The sequence below is a fragment of the Drosophila innubila genome (genome assembly GCF_004354385.1).
Source record: "Drosophila innubila isolate TH190305 chromosome 2L unlocalized genomic scaffold, UK_Dinn_1.0 5_B_2L, whole genome shotgun sequence".
Taxonomy (NCBI): domain Eukaryota; kingdom Metazoa; phylum Arthropoda; class Insecta; order Diptera; family Drosophilidae; genus Drosophila; species Drosophila innubila.
Genome location: NW_022995373.1, coordinates 5,401,211 through 5,425,237, shown reverse-complemented (window position 1 = coordinate 5,425,237; position 24,027 = coordinate 5,401,211). Strand labels below are relative to the sequence as shown.

The 24,027-nt window shown below is 32.5% G+C and overlaps 5 protein-coding genes across 9 annotated transcripts in view; 2 read left to right on the top strand and 3 right to left on the bottom strand.

Moving 5' to 3' along the window:
* Window positions 1-5,736, bottom strand: part of LOC117782746 (glucoside xylosyltransferase 2) — a 109,055-nt gene extending 103,319 nt beyond the window's left edge. For both annotated transcript variants that reach the window (XM_034619783.1, XM_034619782.1), the window contains exons 1-2: window positions 5,539-5,736; window positions 5,371-5,486 (exon numbers count right to left, since the gene is read on the bottom strand). In XM_034619783.1, the coding sequence (XP_034475674.1) occupies window positions 5,371-5,486; window positions 5,539-5,541 (119 nt within the window). In that variant the 5' untranslated portion in view covers window positions 5,542-5,736. The remainder of the gene's footprint in view (window positions 1-5,370; window positions 5,487-5,538) is intronic.
* A 6,583-nt stretch (window positions 5,737-12,319) lies between these two features.
* Window positions 12,320-13,705, top strand: LOC117782572. The gene is made up of 4 exons (XM_034619596.1): window positions 12,320-12,462; window positions 12,519-12,695; window positions 12,761-12,907; window positions 12,981-13,705. Exons 2-4 carry the CDS (start codon window positions 12,552-12,554, stop codon window positions 13,227-13,229), a joined length of 540 nt encoding a protein of 179 aa, XP_034475487.1. The 5' UTR covers window positions 12,320-12,462; window positions 12,519-12,551; the 3' UTR covers window positions 13,230-13,705.
* Window positions 13,706-14,489: 784 nt separating this feature from the next.
* Window positions 14,490-17,051, bottom strand: LOC117782537 (protein lin-7 homolog C). The gene is made up of 5 exons (XM_034619561.1): window positions 16,895-17,051; window positions 16,495-16,761; window positions 16,198-16,331; window positions 15,606-15,758; window positions 14,490-14,799 (listed from the first exon to the last, which is right to left on the bottom strand). Exons 1-4 carry the CDS (start codon window positions 16,929-16,931, stop codon window positions 15,609-15,611), a joined length of 588 nt encoding a protein of 195 aa, XP_034475452.1. The 5' UTR covers window positions 16,932-17,051; the 3' UTR covers window positions 14,490-14,799; window positions 15,606-15,608.
* A 2,287-nt stretch (window positions 17,052-19,338) lies between these two features.
* On the top strand, window positions 19,339-20,377 carry LOC117782685 (transmembrane emp24 domain-containing protein bai). The gene is made up of 5 exons (XM_034619716.1): window positions 19,339-19,583; window positions 19,648-19,768; window positions 19,822-19,892; window positions 19,947-20,073; window positions 20,137-20,377. The coding sequence occupies exons 1-5, from the start codon at window positions 19,404-19,406 to the stop codon at window positions 20,256-20,258; spliced, it is 621 nt and encodes a 206-aa protein (XP_034475607.1). The 5' UTR covers window positions 19,339-19,403; the 3' UTR covers window positions 20,259-20,377.
* A 91-nt stretch (window positions 20,378-20,468) lies between these two features.
* Window positions 20,469-24,027, bottom strand: part of LOC117782684 (inositol polyphosphate-5-phosphatase A) — a 7,586-nt gene continuing 4,027 nt past the window's right edge. The window contains exons 8-10 of one of the 4 annotated variants that reach the window (XM_034619713.1): window positions 22,655-22,691; window positions 20,592-20,870; window positions 20,469-20,545 (exon numbers count right to left, since the gene is read on the bottom strand). In XM_034619713.1, coding sequence (XP_034475604.1) covers window positions 20,608-20,870; window positions 22,655-22,691 — 300 coding nt within the window. In that variant the 3' untranslated portion in view covers window positions 20,469-20,545; window positions 20,592-20,607. Of the gene's footprint in view, window positions 20,871-21,524; window positions 22,692-24,027 lie in introns of those variants that run through there. The other 3 variants (XM_034619712.1, XM_034619715.1, XM_034619711.1) reach the window with 3 other exon arrangements.

Here is a 24,027-nt window from a genome sequence, read left to right as displayed (position 1 = left end):
CCGTATGCAGTGATAGTGAACCGATTTGAACCAACTACGGTCAGAATGTAAATGAGCACCTTTAATGCTTATTCTATCAGTTTGGTTACGATATCTCATAAACCAAAAGAGATTTTTCACACTAAAAGTTGATTTTCGACCGATCTATCCTGTGGCAGCTATGTAGTAGACTGATTTTAGTGATGTACAAATACATTGAAATATCGACAACTCGATTTTTGTGCAAGCGATTTTTTTGTTTTTCAAGCTATCTGCAGCAAACTTGCAGGTTTGATGTGTTATTGTACTACTAACTTGATGGTTACATTTGATCCAAATCTATTTTAATAACTTTTAAAAATTTAATTTATTCAAAAAAATTAATTAATTTGTAATTCAGAAGCTATTTATCAGAATTAATTTTTTCTTTTTACATATTATATATAGATTTATAAATATTATAAGTTAAAAATTGGGAAACATCCCCATTGTGTTTCATTTTAAATTCAGAAGTATTTATCAAAAGTAATATTTTTTTCATAGACATTATAAGTTAAACAAGGGTGCTCCGCCCCCTGCTCATTTCGCTCGCCTACCCCTGGCTCGCTTCGCTCGCGGTGATGTATGAAAGGACTACAGTCGAGCCCACTCGACAGTGGGCTCGCTACCCACATCTTAGCGGCAGTTAGATTTGAGGACCATTAATTAAATTAATTAATACTTAAAAAACTTCAATTCGTACAGAGGCTTTATTTAATTGACCATTTTAACGTTAAAACTGTTAAAATAAAAGAAAATTTAACATACTAATCATCAAACATACATAAATATCTGCAAAATCAACATTTATAAATTAATATAATTTAATGAACAATTGAATTAACAGAAGAAATGTATCTTAACATAAATTAATTAACATAAATTTTCATAAATTATACTATGTTTTTATAAAATTGATGTAACATGTATAACTAAATTATATTGTGTTATTATAACATTAACATAACATGTGTACCTGCTGTTACCCCCACCCCTCCAGACTGTGTGTACCACGGCGTGCAAAGCGAAACTTATTTGCTTAATATATTCGTTGTTTATTATCCGATCGCAATTTTTAGCATACTTTATAAAGATGGTAGTCTATACGTGTGCTGAATTTAAAATCTATACCTATTAAATTGGCCTTGTAATTGGATATTTTAGTTATTTGTCGATTACAGGAAAATTGGGGCGTGGCAAAATTCTAAAGCAAACTTGATCTGCGTGCACATAATAAATAAAATAAACTTGAAATAGGTCAACATCCTCGGAGTATTATCACCAAATTTGATTGCTCTTACTTTTATAGTCTCGGAGATAAAGGTGTTCAAAGTAGTGTACCATAATTGTCACGAAACTAATAGGCTTTAGTACCCATTTTTGGGTAGCGAGCTAAAAATTGGGAAAATTCGCCATTGTGGTTTGTTCCATTTGTAAATCAGAAGTTATTTATCAAAAGTAATTTTTTCTTTTTACATATTAAATATAGACTCATAAACATTATAAGTTGGCAAAATACTTTGGGAAAAAGTCAAGCGTCTAGAGGGCAATTTATCATGAATTTAGCCGAAAAAATTGGTTTGGGGACTCAACTAGTCTTTTTTTTTTAATCTTTCAAGTTTCCATACAAAATTGCCTATTTTTGTTGTTGCTTTGTGCAATTTGTCACTACTATGGACCGTTTACCAACACTAGTTTTGTTTGACTTGTCCATTTTATGGCCAGTTTACCAAGTACATAATATAAAAAAAAACAGAGGTAATTATCTATTATACGGTTCTCATCTCAAAAAAAAAAAAAAAAAAAACACAAATAGGGGGTGATTTATGATTAATTTATCAGTAAAAATTAGATTGGGGACTCACTTGGTTTATTTTTTAAAAATCCTTGAAATTTTCATACAAAATTTAATTTTGCATGGTTGTATTGTGTAATTTGTCAATATTTTGTCCGTTTACCAACACTACTTTTGTAAGCGAATCTGATTAAGTACCTAATTTTGACGCTCCTGATTTATAGTTGCTTACCAACACTACTTCGTACTGGTGTTTAAATGTTGCCGTAACTTTAAATTAATAAAATATTTAATTAGTTAACCGCATATTTCTTTTTAAAATATACCATCTGCAGCTTCTGCGTCATCAGCGTCATCATCGTTTTCCCATGAGGATGTGAAATATATGGGCCGTAAGCAAAAATTTTTAAAAAAAAAATCGCGAGATTTTCTCTCATCTTATCAACTCAGCTCATCTAAATGGACATATTCATCTATGACCACCTCTTTGGAAGGGTTGTAAAGCCTTCCAATGGCCATAAACCCCTCATGGATCCTATCCGTGACATGTTTAAACTTCAACTTTTCACTGAGTATTACGTTGTGACTCCGCAAGAAGTCTAACAACTCACTTTAATGAGTCTAAGAAACTGTCTCGCAGTAACATCACAACCTGTGCACGACATTTTATAAAAATTAAAGCTTTCTGCACGATTCCGTTATATATAGTGTTGAAAAACGGCTAGAAATCGGGCGAGTCAAAATAAGGTACTTACCAGAGAACTGCAACGGGTATGTTCGAGTATGATTGAGCACCAGAGCGACAAGTTCGATCAAATCAACTCAGAGACTCGGTCGCAATGGGTTCGATCGAGTCACGGGTCTCTTTGTTTACGATCAAGTCGCGGGTATGTTTTTTTTGCTTTCGAACAATTCGGGTCGAGTATCGTTCGAGTCATACGATCTGATTTGATTGTGATTGCTTGTGAGCGTTCGTTTCGATCCGATCACGTTCGAGTAGCAGCGATCGTCATGGATCGTGATCGTTTGTGAGCGTTCGTTTCGATCCAATCACGTTCGAGTAGCAATGATCGAAATGATTTTTGAGCGTTTGTGAGCGTTCGTTTCGATCGAGTCACGAGTCATGATCGAACTTGCTGACTGATTTGATTTGATTGTGATTGTTCGAGTACGATCGAAAACGACACTGTTGATTTTGTATTTTTTTTTCCCGCTTCTTCTTCTAAGTAAATGTGCGCATATATGTACATACATTTATATTTATGTAATTATATTATATTTATGTAAATGCATATTTATATGAACGCAATTATGTACACACATTTTATTAAAACTATTATTTATAATTTATTTATTTATTATTAATTATTTATTTAGATTTAAATATTTTTTTTATTTATTTAATGTCAACTTAGAATAGTTTATAAAATTTAAAATAATATGATGAAAAATGTCTGTCAAAAATTTAAATTTTAAATTAAAAGTAAAATGAAAAAATTAAATTAATTAATAATATAAAAGTATAATTTATTTTAAATAATTTAAAGTTTGATAGTTTTTTCAGTCTTTAAAAAAATTAAAATAGTATTATTTTATTATGGGCTTGTGTAATTGCATGTATGTATGTATACGCATATGTATGTACGTATGTATACGCAGCCCGTAATAAATTTTACAATAAACGTCTTAAGCATAAATACTATTGCATTTATATACATATTTACGCGCATAAATACATATCATTGCAAGCGCAAACGCTGCCACGTGCGCGCTCTGCCTCGCACATTTTCTGAACGAGTCAACTCGAGTATGACTCGATGATTGATCCGATCGTTTGAACAAAACGGGTATGAATCAAATCAAATCAACCAGCAAGTTCGATCATGACTCGTGACTCGATCGAAACGAACGCTCACAAACGCTCAAAAATCATTTCGATCATTGCTACTCGAACGTGATTGGATCGAAACGAACGCTCACAAACGATCAGCATAATTGCGGACGATTTGATTCGAACTGACCGTTCGAATCAAACGCTCAGTTCGAACGATCCGCTCCGATCGCTTGAGCAAAGTGAAAAAATCACAACGAGTACGAGTCAATGTTCGAGTCTGATCGAACATCTCTTACCCGTTGCAGTTCTCTGGTACTTACCCAAATTCGCTTACAAAAGTAGTGTTGGTAAACGGGCAAAGTAGTGACAAATTGCACAATACAACCATGCAAAATTTAATTTTGTATGAAAATTTCAAAGATTTTTTAAAAATAAACCAAGTGAGTCCCCAATCTAATTTTTACTGATAAATTCATCATAAATCACCCCCTATTTTTTTTTTTTTTGAGATGAGAACCGTATAATAGATATTTACTAAAACAGATAATTATTTTGAATATTTGGCCAACCTCCAATTCCAAAAGAAGTTCGAAGAAATGCATTTATAAGATTTTTGTGCTCATGAAGTGTGTGTGCAGCCCTGAATATAAAACGGCGCAGGCAAACATTTTTGTCTACGGTCTTCTATTTACACTCCCCAACACCACTAGAATGAAGTTTATAGAGATGTTTAAGAAGCTACTTGTGACCGTGACCAAATTGTTGTTGGTAAAAGAGCTGTAAGCAAGTTGCACAAAGCAACAACAAAAATAGGCAATTTTGTATGGACGCAATTTTGTATGGAAACTTAAAAGAATAAAAAAAAACTATTTGAGTACCCAAACTAATTTTTCGGCTAAATTCATGATAAATCGGTCTCTATTTTGAGTATTTTTTTATTTGGAGCTAGCCCAGCTCAATAGACTATTACCTTTCTATTAACAATAGTTCTGTACCGCTCCATGGGTCGTGGTTCTGGACAAGTTTGTGGATTTTCCGTCAAAACACATAACGTTTTTTATAAAACGGTATTAGGCGATTTTGTAAACACTCTTACATGCTAATATCGGCATATATCGCGTCATTTGCTAATATAACCACTTGTATATTCCACAGGTGCAAATGGTATGCCAAATCGGAACCTTTTAACCAAGCACCTTTCAATAATTAATAAGTATGTTTAGTTCTTAGTCAATGAGAAAGCTTAGGAATACAACGGAGCAAACATGAACAGCAGAGTAATATTGAGAAAATGATTCAAATTGATGAACAGAGCAAAAATGAACAAACATAACGGAACTTGTTCATACACTCTTTTTAAAGACCAACTCTTAATGTTCACTCACTTCTAAACAAGCCAAGTCTTCTATTGAGTTGAGCGGCAGTGCAATTTTGAGTCTATTGAGGGTTTGTATGAACATTAAATAATATAAGAGCATTACTGTTTGCACAGCAGAAGGCAGATAAAGATACGGATAATATTTCTGCACAAATGTAGAACAACTAATATGATCAAGCTTGTGACCGGCTTTGTGCATACATGCCTAATATGTATACCTTAAACATCATATACAAATTCGTATGTGAACACATGTACATTGCTGTGAAGCTCGAATTGCATGTCAATTGTATTACTGCTCTTACCTTATGTTAAGCTACATATTAATACTATGTAAACACTTACATTTCATTAGGTCCATTGCCTAATGATTCTATATAATCAAAATGAGGACGTTCAAAAAATATATAGAAAAGTGTTGTTAAGGCCATTATACAAAGGAAACACATATGCAAGTGCCGCTAAAATGTAAACGATTAAATAAATTGGTTTAAATAAAATCATTAATATTACCATTTTGTTTCCTTAAACATTTATTTTTAGGCAGTCTGTGAAGATCGTTTCGACCCAATACAAATTTTGAATTTTGAATATGTTTTTTCTATTCCACATGATGTTCAGCAAGCAAATACAAATCCATTATTTTGTACATACAAGTGTTTAACAAGTCTGCGAAAATCAAATACTCGTGCCGAAAGTGCTGCCAACTATCGATTGCCAAAAATATATCGGCAAAAAAAAAGCACAGTTAAAAATATTCTTATTATAGTGGTAGTCCTGATATATTATTTCATTTGTTTTTGATTTAGTTTCGATTTTCAAAATATGAGAAGTCGAAACATCGAAGTGTTTAAACAGTTATAAAAATTGTATTATAACTTTCAATAATTTTGCTTTTGATTCGACTGTTTAAATATCTGAATTCGAAGAAAAAAAAATAAGACAGTCGACTGCTGTAAGTTGAAATATACCATGTTTATACAGTGCCTTAAATTGCTTTAATTGAAAGCGAGTTACCTTAAACCGCCTTTATAAACACTTTTTTAATGCGCTTTAACGTTAACAGTGATTTAGCGAAGCTCGCTTTTTAAACCCGTCGCTAATTTTGTAAGCCGCTTTTAACATACGTATACACACTTATCGCTTTGCAAAAGTACTACAAAACCAACTGTATACAACTAATAAGTGCCATTGAAAATGCAACGATGTGCTAAATATTTAATTAATACACAATAACAAAATAAAGTCGCACGTATAAACACTTAAAAAAAAATGTTGCAAGAAAAAACGATTTAAGCTAAAATCATGTTTGGCTGGTCTGTAAACATGGTAATAGTCGACTTTTGTATGTTTAAAGCTACCCAGCAGTTTCAGACCTCGAGGAAAACTTGTGGAATCCATGTGGATTTATCCCCAATCGATATTGAAACCTTGTGGACATTTTTGTAAAAATCGTTGTGGGCTTTAACATTGTAAGTTCCTAGTAACGAGGACAGAGGAAACCTCCCTTGGTATTCCCTAAGGTTTTCCTCACATAAAACATTAGGGACTCCTCGTGAAACTCTGCCGAGGAATCCCTAAGCATTAAAGTGAAAAAAAAAATTTTTTAACTTTTTGCCCTTCTATTATATTGTTTTTTTTCGCTTTTTCATTTTAGAATTTAAAACTACATGTATGACATTTAGACGACGGGCGTATATTTATTTAATTTTTTTTATTCAGACTGTTCAGAGCGGGACTCGAACCCGGGAACCCAAACTGAATAAATTTGCTTATGGCAAGTCTGCGACTCTAACCATTACTGCAATTGGCCAAAAATTTCTCGACCGATAGACTTAAATTTTAAAGTGCGAACAAGCAGCGGCCAGCTGACGCTGGCAGATTTATTACAAAACTAACAACTAAACGTCAAAAAATGACAACAAAATCATGGACAACGTTAGGGACAATCAAGCAAAGGGACATTTTGCAGGGTAGGTACTCACATCAAAAAAAAAAATTCCGTTCGCTGGGCTAAACTCCATATAAAAAAACAGTGGGGTACTCACAAAAGACATCAAAAGGCAACAGCTGATATTTTTCTGTCGACTGACAAATTATATGTCGTGTTCAAAATTTGGACAGCCATTAGATTAGCTGTTGGTTGAGCACACAAGAGATAATACATTGAATTAAAAATGGCTGAACTTAAAATAAAAAGAAAACGCTTGGACTTCTTTAAATAAGACGATAAAATAAAGTTGATAAAAGAAATTTTCAATCTTGGCGATTTTTAAAATGTAAACAAAGCACAGCTGATGCCCCAATGTGACATTTCAACATTTCGTTACTTTTGCTGTTGCGTTGGTCACACTAGTTTACGACGCTAGGTGTCCAAACTTATCACGTTTTTTTCCGCTTCTCACAAACTTTAGTGAGTACCTGGATAACCCTAGAAGGACTTTGGAAAAGTTGGCGTGGCACCAGTCCCGCCCTAATTTTTACATTTTTTATTTATTTATTTTTCTTGGTAAAAATAAGTGGAAATATTGAACTATATTTGCTATTGTTAATAACAATTTCTAGAATTGTATATTATTTGTATATAATAATCATGATTTTTCGATACAGAAAGATGTGAGCCCTCTCAGATAACTGTAAGCATAACTTATGAAAAAATAATAATGGAGGGCGTGACTAGTGCCATACCCACTTTTCGAAAATACTTCTGGGGTTATGCATGACACTAGAAAAAAACCGCATTAAAATATCTTGCGTAGTTTACGAGTTATTAAATAATTTCATAAAAACTGCTCAGATTTGTCATAGGGCGCTACGAGCAAATCTTCAATTAAAAATGTAACGTTGTGTAAAAAAAAAAAACTGTTTTAAATAGAGAAATAATGACTCTGCACAATGGATATAGTCACTTGTTAACAAGTGTTAACATTTTTTTATAACTCTTTGCAAAGTTGAACTTTTCTTTTAAACAGAATCTATTGACACAACCTGCTAATTGTACAAATTTGTAATGAGAAAAGTACAAAGTCAACAATATATGAGTAGCAGCACAAAGTAAAAACCCGTATTATTAACACCCATTGCAATTTTATACTTTTTAACATGATTTTCTGGGATATTTTTACACTTTAAAAATCATTGCAAATTCACACTTTATCAAAGCCCGAGGTCTTCCATTGCAACACTGGACTGTTGTACTAACATTTCTGGTATGTAATACAACAGTTTGATGTATTTATGATGTATTGGCATCACTGCGGACGGCAGTTCGCGTTAGTGACGAAACAATCACGAAGGGTGCGAAAGGCGACTAACAATATATACAGATAAGTTGGAAAATTTGCTACGACTGTCCAATCAGATCGAGTTATATACCGATCAAAAGGCTAGTCTTAACTTACAAATGGCATACTACAACTTTTTCTATTCAACCTGGGTCATGAGATACGGGGGTGTAAGTGGGAGGGGAGTAATAAAAACTTTTTTTCATAGTAAGTACGGGGTCTCCGACAGTACAGTATGCTCAGCATACTGAATTTATATTTTTATTTAAAATTTTTAGATTAAACTGAATTTTGTTCGTCACAAAATTTGATATCAAAAATTTTGGGGCTAGAAATTGCTTTCGTCACCAGACTTTTACCTCGAGTAGAGGCTTTTTTGTGGTTAAAAATTCAGAAATTTTAATACTTGGATAAATGAATTAATGCCAAAAAAAAAAAAAGGTAAAACGCCTCATAGTGCTACCTTAATCTTAAAAATGAATTTTCCTTTCACATGTGTTACGAAAATTTATTTTGTAGCCTACTTTATCAAACTTTTAGAAATCACTGATTTAAACTGTCGACTGTTTATTAATCTTGCTCAGTCTAAGCAATCAAAACAGTCAATTGATTTTTATATATAGTAAGATGTTCTCAGTTATAATAGGTAAGATTACTTACCAAAAAAACAAAACATACCCACTGGTACTGATTTATCTAAGGTAAATACATACGAGTGCGAAATAAAAATAAACAGCTCAAGTAAAAACTTAATTCGATCAAAAAAGTACTACGGTAATATTTTTATAATAAGTCTATACATTTTTTGATAGTACACTTATTAAGCTATTTAAATCCTGTATTTCCTTTCCAAATTTAGAAATCGGTTTTCTGTATTATATAGCTGCCATAGGAACAATCAGTTGAAAATCAAATTTTAGCACAGAGTACCTGGGCACAGGCTATCCTAATTCGAAGAGAGCAGGAAGCGGAGCCCCCTTGTTTAATAATGTCTGTGTTTAACATCCGATCGTGATGCAATTAGGTATGCAACACGATAATGTATATTATTACACGTACATGTATTCATGTAGCTGTTATTTTTCATCTCAATTTTTGTGGGAAGGAAGCGTTGAAGACTTTTTTGATCTGCCTGTGATATTTAGGCCTGTTCCGGGTTTCACTTCCACTGTTATAGGATTTCATAAAATGTATTTGCTGACGTTGCATTTATGGTAAGTACTTAAAAACTATCGTTTTTTACATTTTAAATTCACAAAACCAGGGGAAATTCAATACGCAAAATATTTCCAAAATGAAATTAGAACAGGTTAATGATTTTCACTTCCGACAAATTTTGTCGAGAGTGAAAACCGGAACAGGCCCGATTATAATTATATGGCCTAAGCCCCCTATTAGGGCATGGACTGATCCGCAAAGCTTGTCTTGCATCTTTCATTGAAGGGTCTTTTTTTCATGGGTGTATTTCAAGTCCTACGCCATAACCTAATTTAAATTTTTGGGAAACTCGTCGCGGGTTTTAGTTTGTCGTTTGTTGTAACGGGTGTTGTGTGACAATTCAAGAGGAACCACGTGGAGGATTATGATGGCATTCCCCAAGTCTAATGCAATCAGTCATCCTGCCTGTGATATAAGTGAACCTAAATAACAAAAACCCCATGCTCTTATGGCTTTTGAAATTTTCGTGATTATATGTAACATGTTTATAGAGCAGCTTAAACCTGTTGTAACTATCACAGCAAACGGCAGTTCGTGCTAGTGACGAAAGCAGCACGAAGGGTGCGAAAGGCACCTAGCAATATATACATCTAACAATGAAAATTTGCTACGACTATCCGATCAGATCGAGTTATACACCGATCAAACTCAGATCGAGTTATAAAACGATCAAACTCACCTGGTTCATGAGATAAGAGGGTGTAAGTGGGAGGGGAAAAATTTTAATGATTTCAGCTAATGTGGCCGTTGGGGCCTTTTGGTCAAAATTTTACTTTTTTTAATTCGTATACAAAAAAAGAGTCGATTGATACCTCGATCACCCAAATCTGACAACTTGTTCAAAAGATAATTAAATTTAAAATTTTCAGTGGACTTCTCAAAATAAGATTAAAAGTCAGTTTGTTTGTTTGTCTGTTTGTATCAAAGCGCTAAAAAAAACTTAGATGTAAAGATGGCGATTTATTCCATTTCGAAAATCTAGAAATGTTTGTTCTACGAATTAAAAAAAAACCGCTAGTTTAGCGGGAAAACGCTAAATCCTGCTAAAATTGAACAGTTTCAAAACCATAGAAGCTACATATATGTTCTGTATATCATTGGAAAGGTGTTTCTAAAGTACTCAGGTAATATTTTACGGGTGAAATATAGCTTTTTAGCTTACGTTTTGGCGATTTCTGACAAAACGGCTCTATCGATTGCGGTATTTGGTATATGAAACATATACATTTTCTATCGATCGGTACGAAAAACTTTTTTGTTTAATGACATATCTCAACCAAACTAATACAATATGCATTTAACTTGATTTTACATATCCTGACTAAAGTTTGTTCAAATCGAACAACTTTATTAAATAGCTGTCATAGGACCTACCGGGTCAAAATTAGTTTTTAGTATGAAAAACTTTTTTGTTTAATGAGATATTTTAACCAAATTGATAGAATGTGCATTTAAGTTAGTTTTATACATCCTGACCGAAGTTGGTTCATATCGGACCACAATATCATACAGCTGTCATGGGACCAATCTGGCGAAAATCAAGTATGAAAAAATTTTTTTCATAGTAAGTACGGGGTCTCCGACAGTACAAGCGAGCAGGGGGCAGAGCCACCTAGTTTTCTTTATAATTAAAAAAAATAGTTTTTAAATATATAAGAAATTCAACAACTTATTTTATATATTTTACTATCTGCCTGCATTAATGATAAAGTTACAATGTCAAAAGCATACGCAATTGAGAAAAATTCTGATATCCCACAAAATAAACCTCTACACGAGGTAAAAGTCTAGTGACGAAAGCAATTTCAAGCCCCAAAATTTCTGATATATAATTTTGTGACGAACAAAATTCAGTTTAATATAAAAATTTAAAATAAAAATATAAAATAATAAAAAAAAAACGAAAATTGGCATTCGGCACTGCGCAAAATATAATTTTTATGTTCAAAGAAGCTCACTCTTTTTGTGCACATTGCACAATGCCAATTTTCGTATTTTTTTTTATTAATTTATATTTTTATTTAAATATTTATATTTAACTGAATTTTGTTCGTCACAAAATTGAATTTTATAAATTTTTGGGGCAATAATTGCTTTCGTCACTAGACTTTTACCTCGTGTAGTAATCGTTTTTTCTTACAAAACATTCTTATTAAATTTGTAGTTGCAACTTAATTTTGTTATTATTGTGTATTAATAAAAAAATTGGGAATAGCATTTTTAATATTAAAAAAGTGTTTATAAAAATTATTTATGGTAACTCGGTTTCATTCAAAGCAGCTTAAGCTACAGTATAAACAAGGTAATAGACGGGTATGGCTTAACAGTAAGTACAGTCAAAACGTACGCAAAATGATCAGAGATAAATCGAAAACAACAAGTCAAATACTTTGGGTAGATTGAACTAACAAGTTATACAATTTTAGGTAATAGTCCATTATACTGGGCCAACTCAACGTGGTATAATTTAAATTGTTTACGATTATCGAAAACCAAATCAGCTGTTTGCTACCGAGACCTCAAAAAAATTCAAAGTTTCAATAAAATACTTTAAAAAAATGCTGCCACACTTTCATAAGATGCGACACATGATAGATGCGGCCGCATGATTGTCTTCTTCTATCCACAAGCCTTACTGTTCATGAACAGTGAGGGAACATTTTAACTAACTGTTTACCAAAGTGAGCAATGTTTACACAAGTCTACTTGTGAGCAGCGTACTGGTACTAACAGAATTGAAGTATGTGTTTCTTATCGATATACAAGACCAGAATATTTTTCAGTTATCGGAGCTACAACCATGTTATTGAGTAAAAACATCTGTGTACAAGTATAAGCACGAAAGCAAATACAATATTTTATGTAGATTGTTTCAAGCAGTTTTTTTTTCATATTGCTTTGGTAGTGATACTTGGTACTTTTAAACCAATATACCGTACGTGTAAAGTAACACATAATTAAGGCACTTTATTAATATCCTGTAATTTGCAGATCTACAAAAGATATTGGTAGTTTCTTGTCGTAATGGGAAGTATTGAGAAGGCTTGCATTTCCGGATTTCTTTGCCGCCTCTGCTCAGAAATGCACAGGACTGTAATACACATATATGGTGATCACGGCCAGCGCTTATGTCTTGTCGAGAAAATCAACGGCTATTTACCAATCACTGTACGTATAGATATATAACCAAGTCTACTGACTAACACATTTAAAAATTTTATTTTTATTAATAGATATCTCCAACTGATCCATTGCCTAAAACCATTTGTAAAACTTGTTTATATCGAGTCGAACAGCACTATACCCTTTTAATGAGACTCACACGTATGAGAGAAGAGCGCAGACTGAAATTAATGGGCTACAAATCTCAACGGGATGCAGTAAGATGAAAATCATTGTAATGCATTCAGGAGTTTTAAATTTAATATTTGAAATGTATTTATTTTTATTAAGGATAATTTTTCGATATCCAGTGTCGAATTCTCTGATGACGAGGAAGCAGCATCCACAGAAAATAATGATTCTCCAGGTGCAGCTAAAAAATCGAGCCCCAATAAGCCCACAACTTCATTAACAACAAATATCAGAAGCAGTAATAATTTAGATAACGCAGGGACAAGTAGTGCTCAAGCTATATCGAACGTTAATATTGCCCATAGTTCTGCAGAACATGGCCCACAGGAGCTTTATCCAACGACTTAGAAAATCCCATTTTTATTTACTTTTGTTTAACTTAATCAAACACAATATTCATATGTACGTATTATTGATAAATTAATATATATATTATATAATATAATGGCATCTACGACTAGGTAATATTCATTGTGTATTTGCTACTTTACAGCATGTCCATATACATATTTAATTGGTCAGATTATATAACAATTATTTCAGGATCTTCGCAATATTTATGATAATTGACTATATATGTACAACTTGAACATATTTAATTGTATAAAACCAAATTAACCCTGGGATCGACGAACTTCTGTATGGACAAACATTACAAAAGTATCAGAGGACATCATAACACATTCAGCCAGCTTTCGCAGATTTTGATCATGATGTTTATGGACCACTTTATTTTCATTTTTGTAAATTAGTTGTTTCATAGTAGTAGTCGTAAGTTTAATTTTAAACCAAACTAATAAAAAAATAAAAGTGGTTTTATCATAGTTTATTAAAATGCATTTATTTACTAGCGATAATTGTTTGCCTTTAATTTTTGCTGCTTTTCCAGCAGTTTCAACTAAAATTACAATTGATCCGAAATAGTAGTTCAGGAAATAGAGAAGCAAATTTTTAAATAATTTACTGATAAATGAAATACTTACCTAAATGTATCAATTAATTATTTTTTGCTAAAATACCAAGTTTTAAAGAGTGTTCCCAGCTCTGCTTGGAATATAAAAGTCTTTATAGCAACACAGCGCATTTTTTAAACCCGCTACTTAAAAAAAAGGTAAAAGGGTATATTGTGTTTGTTGGAAAATATGTAACAGGGAGAAGGAGGAATCTCCGATCCCATAAAGTATATATATTCTTGATCAGCATCAAAAGCCGAGTTGATATAGCCATGTGGCTCCGTCCGTCCGTGCGCGCCTAGATCTCAGAGACTATAAGAGAGATTTACCAAATTTGGCACACAGATTTCTATAAGCCCCACGCAGGTCGTTTGTTTTAAATTTTTGACACGCCCCCTCCGTCAACACAAATCGCGAAAAACCACCACAACCACAGTTTTTATGGTCGGGATCTCGAATATAGCCTTTCCGACTAGTTTTATATGAATTTATTGAATGTTTTCGTATAATACAATCTGGAAAACTTGTAAGGACCTACAAGCTGTCTGACTGTCGTCATTGTTGTTGCTCTTTTCCAATGGACTTACATAAATACTTTAAAAATTACTTGAAATTAGATATAAATTTATTATTTAATCAAAAGAAACAATTTTCAAAAGGGGGCAAACATTTTTAATCCCATCAATATTGTGTTGATTATTCTTTTTTTAATTGTAACATTTTTGCAAGGTTATCTTTTAAGTGTTTATTAAATATTATAAACTACGGCTATTTTAACTTGTGAACTTAATACAATTAACAAGAAATAAATATAAATTAAATTAAGCACATATGTTCAGTTGGCTCCAATTTATTATGTTGTGCACAACATCCGAATATCTGATCACAAAAACCTTGCGAATCGTTTCAATGGCAGTTGCATATGCTTATGTTGTATTCGATATTTTTCAGGCCACATAGAACAACTGAAATTAATAATTGACTTGGTTAAGATATTTGTAATATAAGAATCAAATATATGTTAAAAACATATTACATAATATATATTAGCAACCTTAACATGACATAACTAATAGATAGACTGTTAAGCTTGTCCTCTACAAAACTTAACTTTTTTTCATAGATCTTACCAACCAAAGTGAACGAAGTCAACTTTAAAACTTTCTCCATGGTGATAAAAAAAAACGTTAGAGCGGAGGAATTCATATATGGCACTATAAAAGCTTATTTGACCCACTACTCTCACTGTAGATTAGTTAATCTTTTAATTGGAAGGAGATGAAAATAAACTTTAAGCGCAGATTTATTAATTAATGCGTAAACTTAAGCATATTATTTTAATTATGTTTTTTAAATATGTTAAATCTGAATTAAGAAATAAAAACAAAACATGTAGTAGGTCAATTAAGCTGTGAGCCACTGAACATATATTCTATATTAGCATCAAAGATGAGTCGATGTAGCCATGTCAGACTGTCTGTCTGTAGAAACTTCAAGATCTCAAAGACTCATGCAGGACTTTCGCTGAAGGAAATTAAAGAAAAAACTAAGTTCAAGAGCAATTTTAAAGCTCGAGCCTTGACTTTTGGCACGTAGGATAAGAATCGTAGTCCCTAAGTGCTTTGGAAATTTCATCAGTATCGGATGACACAATAGACAATTCAAATCACAATATTGTTTTTTTTCAGTTAAGAAACACAACATGTTAGAGAATCAAAAAACATGTACTATAATAAAACATTACTATAAATAGTAAAATACTAATCCATACGTTTTACTGACGGCGACGAGTATTACGTTGTTTATCGAACCGCATCTCCATTTCCTCGAGTACTTTTGGAGTGTAGCGCACAACAAGTTTCACGGATCCGACAGCTTGTTTCAACAGTTCCACCGCTCTCTCGTGATTTTCACCTTCAACAGACTGAAATAAAAATATTCCAAACGTGTATTGAATTAATAACACTCACAATTTAATGTATCAAAAAAAGCTTGTACATATTTGTAAATGATCACAAAAAAACAGCCTCAAGATTATACTGACTCCACAAAATTTTTAAAATTATTTAAAATATTCTTTAAATTTTGAGAATCAGAGTCCTTTAAGCACTTAATTTTTAGACGCACTCAGAGTGCGGCACTCTACTGTTAATATATTTTAATCAGATTTTTTTTTATATAATATTCTTTTAGTACTTTTAAAGTTAAAATTAATTTTCAATTAAATGTTTTTTAATTTCGTTGTTAATTTCAACCTTTATTTTTAGGCTTTATTCTAAATAATTATTTTTCGTCAACAATTTAAGTTGAAGTAAATAATAAACTGAGGGCATAAAACTTAGATTAAATTAAAGAAAACATACCACGCCATTTACTGAGAGTAACTGATCGCCTCTTTTCAGTCCTCCATGTCTATCGGCGACTCCTCCAGGTATTATCCGGGAAATATAAATGGGAGAATTCTGTTCCTTGCCTCCCATGACATTGAATCCCAATCCTGCAAGAAATCAATCTGATTCGGTTAGTTTAAGTTACGTGTACGTTTGGTAGACAATTGCCAACGAAATATGTTTTAAATCAGTGTTTAAGTGTATATACATATTAATGTAATCTCTGCCTGTAACTTTCTACTTCTAATTTGTAATACTACATAAACATACCTTCCTCTGTTTTCGGCAATTCGACTACTCGTGGATGGGCGTGACCTTCGCTGGCGGCAAAAGCGGCAACGGTTGCTTTGGCTGTCGCAGATGCGCGAACATCGTGTGAACCTTGAATATCCACGGTTTCGTAAACATGTTCATAGACTTCGCGAACAGAGTTTAAGAAATCAGAGTTTAGAACCTTTTGCAATGCGGCTAATTTTGTTGTTGGGAAATCTCCACTAGCCTGAAGCTTTTCTAAGAGCTCTATTGATCTTTTGACATCTGTAAGAATATATTGATTAGTTGATTACAACTTGGAGATGTACATATGTATGTATGTCTCGTAGTCATAAATAAATACATGCATGCATATGTGTATCTATATCTATTTTGAGTGACCCAATGCTTTACTTACCTCTTGCCAACGTCAATGGTTCAGAAATTTCGGTCATCTTCAGACTTTTGCAACTCAATCGAAAGAGTTTGTTATTCTTGAATTTGTTTTAAAAGATATGTGTGTATGCTGTCTGCAAGACTGATTTCCAATTCCAAACTATAAATATGTAGACTCCGTCAAGTAGGGATGTCAAAATATCATCGATAAGTCGATAGATATTTTTTGGTGATGATATATTTTTGGGCGATATTTTTCTCTCGCGATAATATCAACATCGATATATTTATTTGATTTTATTTAGCGAAATTTTTAGCCGTTGCCTTTGCCGTATTCACCAATTTTTTTTTTGTGAAACATGAAAACAATATTATACTTTGTCAAAATGGATACCACTGCATCCAAGCGCAAACCGTGTAATAAGATATGAAAATTAGGGGAAACAACTAATTTTAAGTGAAAACACGGCATATTTAAAACGAAACCAACCGAAAATCTTTCAAACATTTTTGGGAGATTTGCAATTGGTTTTGATTTGTGTGGCACCCCTGATAGATTCATATAGATTATAAATAAGCAATATATTTTGGGAAAAAGTCAAGCGTCTATTTATGTTCGAATTTTTGTGGTACCACCTTCCTAATTTTGTTTTGGCGACTTCGGACTCGCCCAGCTGCTCTTTTCCAGTTTTATTTTATCGTATCCATGTTTTCAGCAACTCTATTATCCTTCCTTAAATTTGTATTAGCAATAGTTCTATATCGCTCCTTGGATCGCGCATTTGACAACTTTGTGGGTCTTGCGATTTACGCAAGTGCACGTAGTTAGTGCATGGTTGCAGGATCCAGACAAAACACTCAAGACTCAACGTTTTTTATATAAAGGTATTATTCGATTATTAAAACACTCGTACATGTTAATATCGGCATTTATCTTGTAAATTGCTAAAATAACCACTTTTTTATATTCCGCAGGTGCAAGTGGTCTGCCAAATCCGCACGTTTTACCCAATATATTTTATGCGAACTGTCGACACAGATCACACAGAAAATCTTAAAAGTGAAAAGTTTTTAATAACCTTAAAGCGTTAAGCTAAATTTCTGTATGCAAATCCATTTATAGTACTGAAATTGTGCACAATTTTATTGCGTACTTGCTCTTCGATTCGAGCCATCGTTTTAACTATAAGCAATAAGAACAAACGAAAAATTCTTCAGAATCGATCAAGCTTTCCAGCACATTTTTCATGGCGTGGCTTACACACAGGGAGAAATTCGCATTAAAATTTGTGCAGTTTCTTTTCGGTACAGTCCTTATTCCTCCTCCTCGAACTTAAATTTACCACACAACTTTATTAATTTATTTGTGCTGCATTGGCAGCACTGTCTCTCTACCTACCGTCAACACTTTTCGCTGGTGGACTCTAGTTGCAAGCTCGACATATGCTATTAACAACATTTTGCCGATTTTCAAAATAAATAAAAAAAAATTAACATAAAATCGAAATGTTCTTTTGAATGCAGTACCAATTTTTTAAAAGCTCAAATGTATCACCACTAGCTCCCAAAATAAATGTATGGCGTTGAATCAGTGTGCGCAATGCTTGTTCAGACTACTGGATAGTGTTGGGTTGCTCATGAGTGAGTGAACAAAAATGAGTTGCTTACTGAAGTGAGCAAGTGAACATGTTCCTTTCAAGTTGTTCTTTGTGGCTCACATGCTCTTTTTTGCTCACTTGCTCTTTCTTGCTCAGTTGTTCATTCTTGTTCATTTGTTCTGACTTCCTCATTATTGCTCATTTTCGCGCACTTTGCTCGAGTTTTCCTCTGCGCTCGTAGTTAGTTAAGGCATTTTGCTTTCATGCTCATCTTTGAGTTTGTTTTCAACGAAAATACACGCTTATTTAATAAGCGCCATAGTTAAATAGTCATTTTAAAAATTTTGAATATGGCTAATTAGAAATTATAGCGAACTATAAAACCATTTTGAAGTTGTCGGAAGCCAGGAAGCTAAATTCAACTATTTTATTATATAATTTTTTTATTCAAGATTTATGTACTACTATCTTAAGAATATCCAATGCATGGAGAAAAATAAAATTCTTTTTTAATTTATTTTATTTTATCATTAATTAAAGAATCTTATTTGAATTGAAATGTTATTTTTGTTTAATTGCGTGAGGTGTGCTAAAAGCAGTGAACAATCCGAGCAGCTGAGCAATATGAGTGAGCAACTGAACAACTGAGCAAGTGAGCAATCTGAGTGAGTTGACTCTGCCAAAGAAAAAAGAACAAGTGAACATGTTCTCCAAAATGAGCAGAGTTTTATGGATAAGATAATTTTAATCTGTTTAGGAATACCGTTTATTTAAACTTTTATGTGTGATCTTAGCTTACCATGTAGACTTACAAAATCGATGATTAATCGCAATAGTATTGATATATCGATGTTTTCTCCATCCCTTAGCCACCTCATCTCTGTTACATTTGTCAAATTTTCCTAGTTTCTGACTGCTGACTAAAAAAATAAAATGCTTAAAGCAATTATTGCAATTTTAACAATTTTAGGATGTATTTGGCCCCTTCACAGTGTTATGTTTCACTTGACACCTAACACACAAAAGTGTCTTAAGGAAGATATACAGGCCAATCAATTGGTGATGGGGGAATACGAGGTCTCCGATGTACCCGGCCAAGTTATAGATTACATTGTGAGTTAAATTAATTACATTTGAAGAAGACATACATTTACATTTACACTGAAAATATAAATAGGCTCGAGACACCAAAGGTCACATACTGTCACAAAAGGAGCACATCACCAAAGGAAAGTTCAGTTTTATGTCGGAGGTTTATGACACGTACGAGATTTGCTTCATTTCCAAAGTGCCACCACGTAAGTAAACACGATCGAAAATTGTGTTTCCACTAAGTGTTCATTATTTTTAGAGCAACGTGGAATCAGTCAGGAAGTTTCACTTGTGACAAAAAAGGGAGTTGAAACTAAGAGCTATGAAGGCGTGAGTTAATAACTTAATTAGTTCGATTGTTTAACACGATAACACAATCCTTAGATTGGCGAGGCCTCGAAGTTGAAACCGCTAGAAGTTGACCTTAAGCGTTTGGAGGACCTCTCTGATTCAATTGTTCGCGACTTTGCTCTAATGCGAAAGCGGGAGGAGGAAATGCGTGATACTAATGGTAATAACTGCACGACATGCATGTATTTACTTTCAAAACTATTTCATATGTTGTTTATTTCAGAAAAAACAAACAGCAGAGTGCTATTCTTTAGCATCTTTAGTATGTGCTGTTTGCTTGGATTGGCGACATGGCAGGTTCTATACCTACGCAGATATTTCAAGGCAAAGAAACTCATCGAATAGTCGAATAGTAATCGGAGTACGAGTACAGTACAGTTTTTATGTAGGTTTTCCAAATTCAGGACCTCATCCTCAATGCTGCACTTTCCAACTCATTTCACAATAAATTCTAATAAATAAAATGTCTTGTTTGTTTTATTTATAAATATAGTTAGTTTGGGGCTTCAAAGAATTTTACAAAAAAATTGTATTAATTTGTCAAGTAATTTATTTTACATTTATTAATTTAATTAACACACAACAGCATTTTTACAACGATAGATAATAATTATGTTATGTATATAATAATCTAGGAGCTGTGAACAGTATCCGTTTGGTGTTATCCACATTGGCGACACTTGGAACGCATCGTCTAAACGGTAGTCTCTTTTAGCAGCACTCCTCTATCTATATCTGCATCTAGCTTTGCGGGGCAATCTCCTTTGACCTCTGCATTGATGCTTGGAGATATGGGCCTTACCACAATATATTGCGAACTGAAAACAGGACTCGGAGAAATACCAGCATCATCCACATTCGATTGCTCCATCCACAAACTCTCGTCTACCATTGTCTGGTCCATTAAAGTTTTTAATGAATGTAGTGTCTTGTCTAGACGTTTTGGGCTTGTAAACCCTACAATAACAATACAAAGTCAACTTAAATTCATACCGCATAGAGAATTTCGGGATTAAGTCAAAAATATTCAATCGCTATTCAAGCACTTTACGACAAAACAAAACAATTAAATAAATATCAGTAAATATTTTTGTTTTTAGTTATGATTATATACAGATTAATTTCATAGCATTATAGTCGTTTCTAAATAGACTTTAGTTTATTAACATATTTATGGTCAAAGTTTATAACGTTGAGTGTAACGCTGCTTTGGAATCTAATTAAAATGATTTTAAGAACAGAATTTCAAACATGACTAATTCACGTTAAAAAAAGCAATTTTACCCTGATAAGTCAAAGTTTAGTTGATTAATAACTTATAAAGTGATAATTTTAAAAAAAAAATTTTATCATTGAACTTATTTCTTTTGTTTTTAAAGAGATAAAAGTATTTATATTTTAACATTTAAGTTCGTTTTAACTAAAAATTTGCTTTATAGAAATAAAAGAAAGTTAATGTATATAGACTAAAATTAACTAAATAAGGTTAGAAATTATACAGATTAAATATAAACTGTTGTGGGTAAATAATATTATATTTGATAAGTACCCTTAATTAAGTTGGAAGTTCCCATAAAGATTAATTTAAAAAGTATTGAGAAAGCATCACAATGAGAAAAGAATATAACAACATTTATTTCGGTAAGGTAGCATGTACATAATTTTACCCATCGAAATGTTGAAAAACGAATGCAAGCATTAAGTAGGTAAAGGATTACTTTTGTACGAACAATATTTAAGACAATAGTATTTGATACTAGTATATGTATATTAAAAAGAATGAACTTAAAAATAATAATATACAATAAAAATGATAAAAATAAACTTAAACTAGTGAATGCTACAACACATATTAAAAATACTTTGGTTGCGATTTTGACTGTTTGAGAAAGTTTTTGCAGAGCAAATAGGTTCAACATTATCAACATCATCGTTTCTAACAGTAATGTCATCCCTATCCGCTTTATGCATAGATATTCGTTGTAGGTCTTCTAATCGAGACTTTAATTGCACAGGTGTTACAGTAGCTCTTGATTGTTTCTCGGTGATTGTTTTCACAGACTTCGTACTGATGAAATTGTCGTTTTGAACCTGCTTGCAGAGATGTTTCTTATGATCACAATTTGTATTATCTAAACACAATTCGCATTGCATGAGCTCAGCATTAAACGGATTGCAACTATTGCTTGAGGTAGTTGTGGAAGTGCTTCTTAGCTCTGGATATGGTGAATGAGACTCATTGCTTTCTGGCGTGTATGGGTCGACATGTTTGTTTTCAATACAAGTATTTAAATGCTGCATGTCAATTCGATTTACTATTATGTTTTCGCTTATACTATTCGAAAATGTGCTTTTTATTATATTATGGCACATTGGACAAATATTTCGAGTTGCTTGAGTCGCATATTCATTATCGCGCAACTTACTGTCTGATAATGCTGTACACATGCAGACACATGTATTATCGGTGTCAACTACATTGATGCTAATATGTGGATAGTTAAACGAATATTTCATTTTTGTGTCCTCGTATTCTATCGTATTTATAATCTTTGCATCAGTTTTGATGGATGACGAGTCTTGCAATATCTTTTCTTGGTGTGGATTTCGATCTCCTTTTACGATTTCAGTGAAAAGTTTATTTGAATACGGACAGAATTTGCATTGAACGGTTGATGTCAACTTGTTGTTATTATTTGCTTGAGTATTTGTACAGCTGCAATCACATGATCTATAAGTACCTTTATTTTGCTTTAGACGGACAGTTAAGTATATGGGCTACATGACAAGAAAGAAAAGAGAAGATTAAAAATATTAACAGAATTGTCAAACATTTAATACACGTGTACATCATTATTATGCTTACTACTTAGTTTTACTAATAATCTTAAACACATTTTAATATTATTCTTATAATGTGTGAAACGTTGAAGGTTATGTATTAGGGCGGTTTCAATTTGTTCAATAGGTGAAAAACGTTCTTAAAAATCGAAATCTACAATGAATTCTAAGAATATTTTACCATCAAGGGTCAATAATCAATTCCTAGTCCCTGCTGAGCATGAGCAAAAAGAGGCAGCAATCGTTCCTATGGCAGCTATATGATTTAGTGAACCGATTTGATCCAAATCGCCAAATTGTGCATCCTGTTTGGTCTTTTAAATGATGATTAAAATCGATTCGTTTCTACGTTAATATATCTAATAAAAATAAGCGGGAAAGCTATAGTCGGGATAAAGTACCTTTTGCGATTACGTTTTTTTGATTTATCGGGCTTTTTTTAAAACAGCTGCACATTAAAATTGAAGTTGTTAAATTAAAAAAAATATTTTGTTAAAAATTGTATAAGTTAAAAAATAATAACGGATTTAATGCACATAATTTATTACATACGATCATTTACATCATTTCGATCAAAATGTCTTAAATATTGCTTGAATGCATCAGATTTATGTGTTTCATTATTTTTTAGTAGAAATACTTTTCTGACAGATTTATTGGGGTTTTCGTTTTGGGTTAAAGAATTAAATTCTTATAATTTTCTTTTATTGCAATCGCCAATAAATTGGTAATTGCTTATAATTATAATTATATTCATTGACAAAGGACTTTTATGAAAAGAACCAGTACAAAATTTACTTCAATCTATTTGGTGGCACTAAATTAGCAAATAATTTCACATTTTTAATATCTGCGTAATTAAAAACATTACATTCTTTGCCTGACGAAAATATAGAATATATTTGGCTGTAAATGGAATAAAGATGCTAGAAAGTATTAGCTGATAAAATATATATATATACACGTTTGAACCTTAAAATTAATTTTGTTGCACATCACAAATTAAATTTTATGGGACATACGATATTTTCCTGGTTAATGAAACCATCCCATACGATAAAATAGAAAGTAAGATTCCGGGGCAAAAATAGCAAGTAGTATAGCTGTTACATTATTTTTATTAATAACAAAGTTTAACTTACGAGACTGAGGACGAATTCTAGTCTTCGTTTTTTCGTAAACACACTGCGCTTTATTTGAATAGCACACCCCAAAAATTAAACTTCCACTGACAGTATATTTTATTTCATAATCGGCAATGGAACGTTTAAAG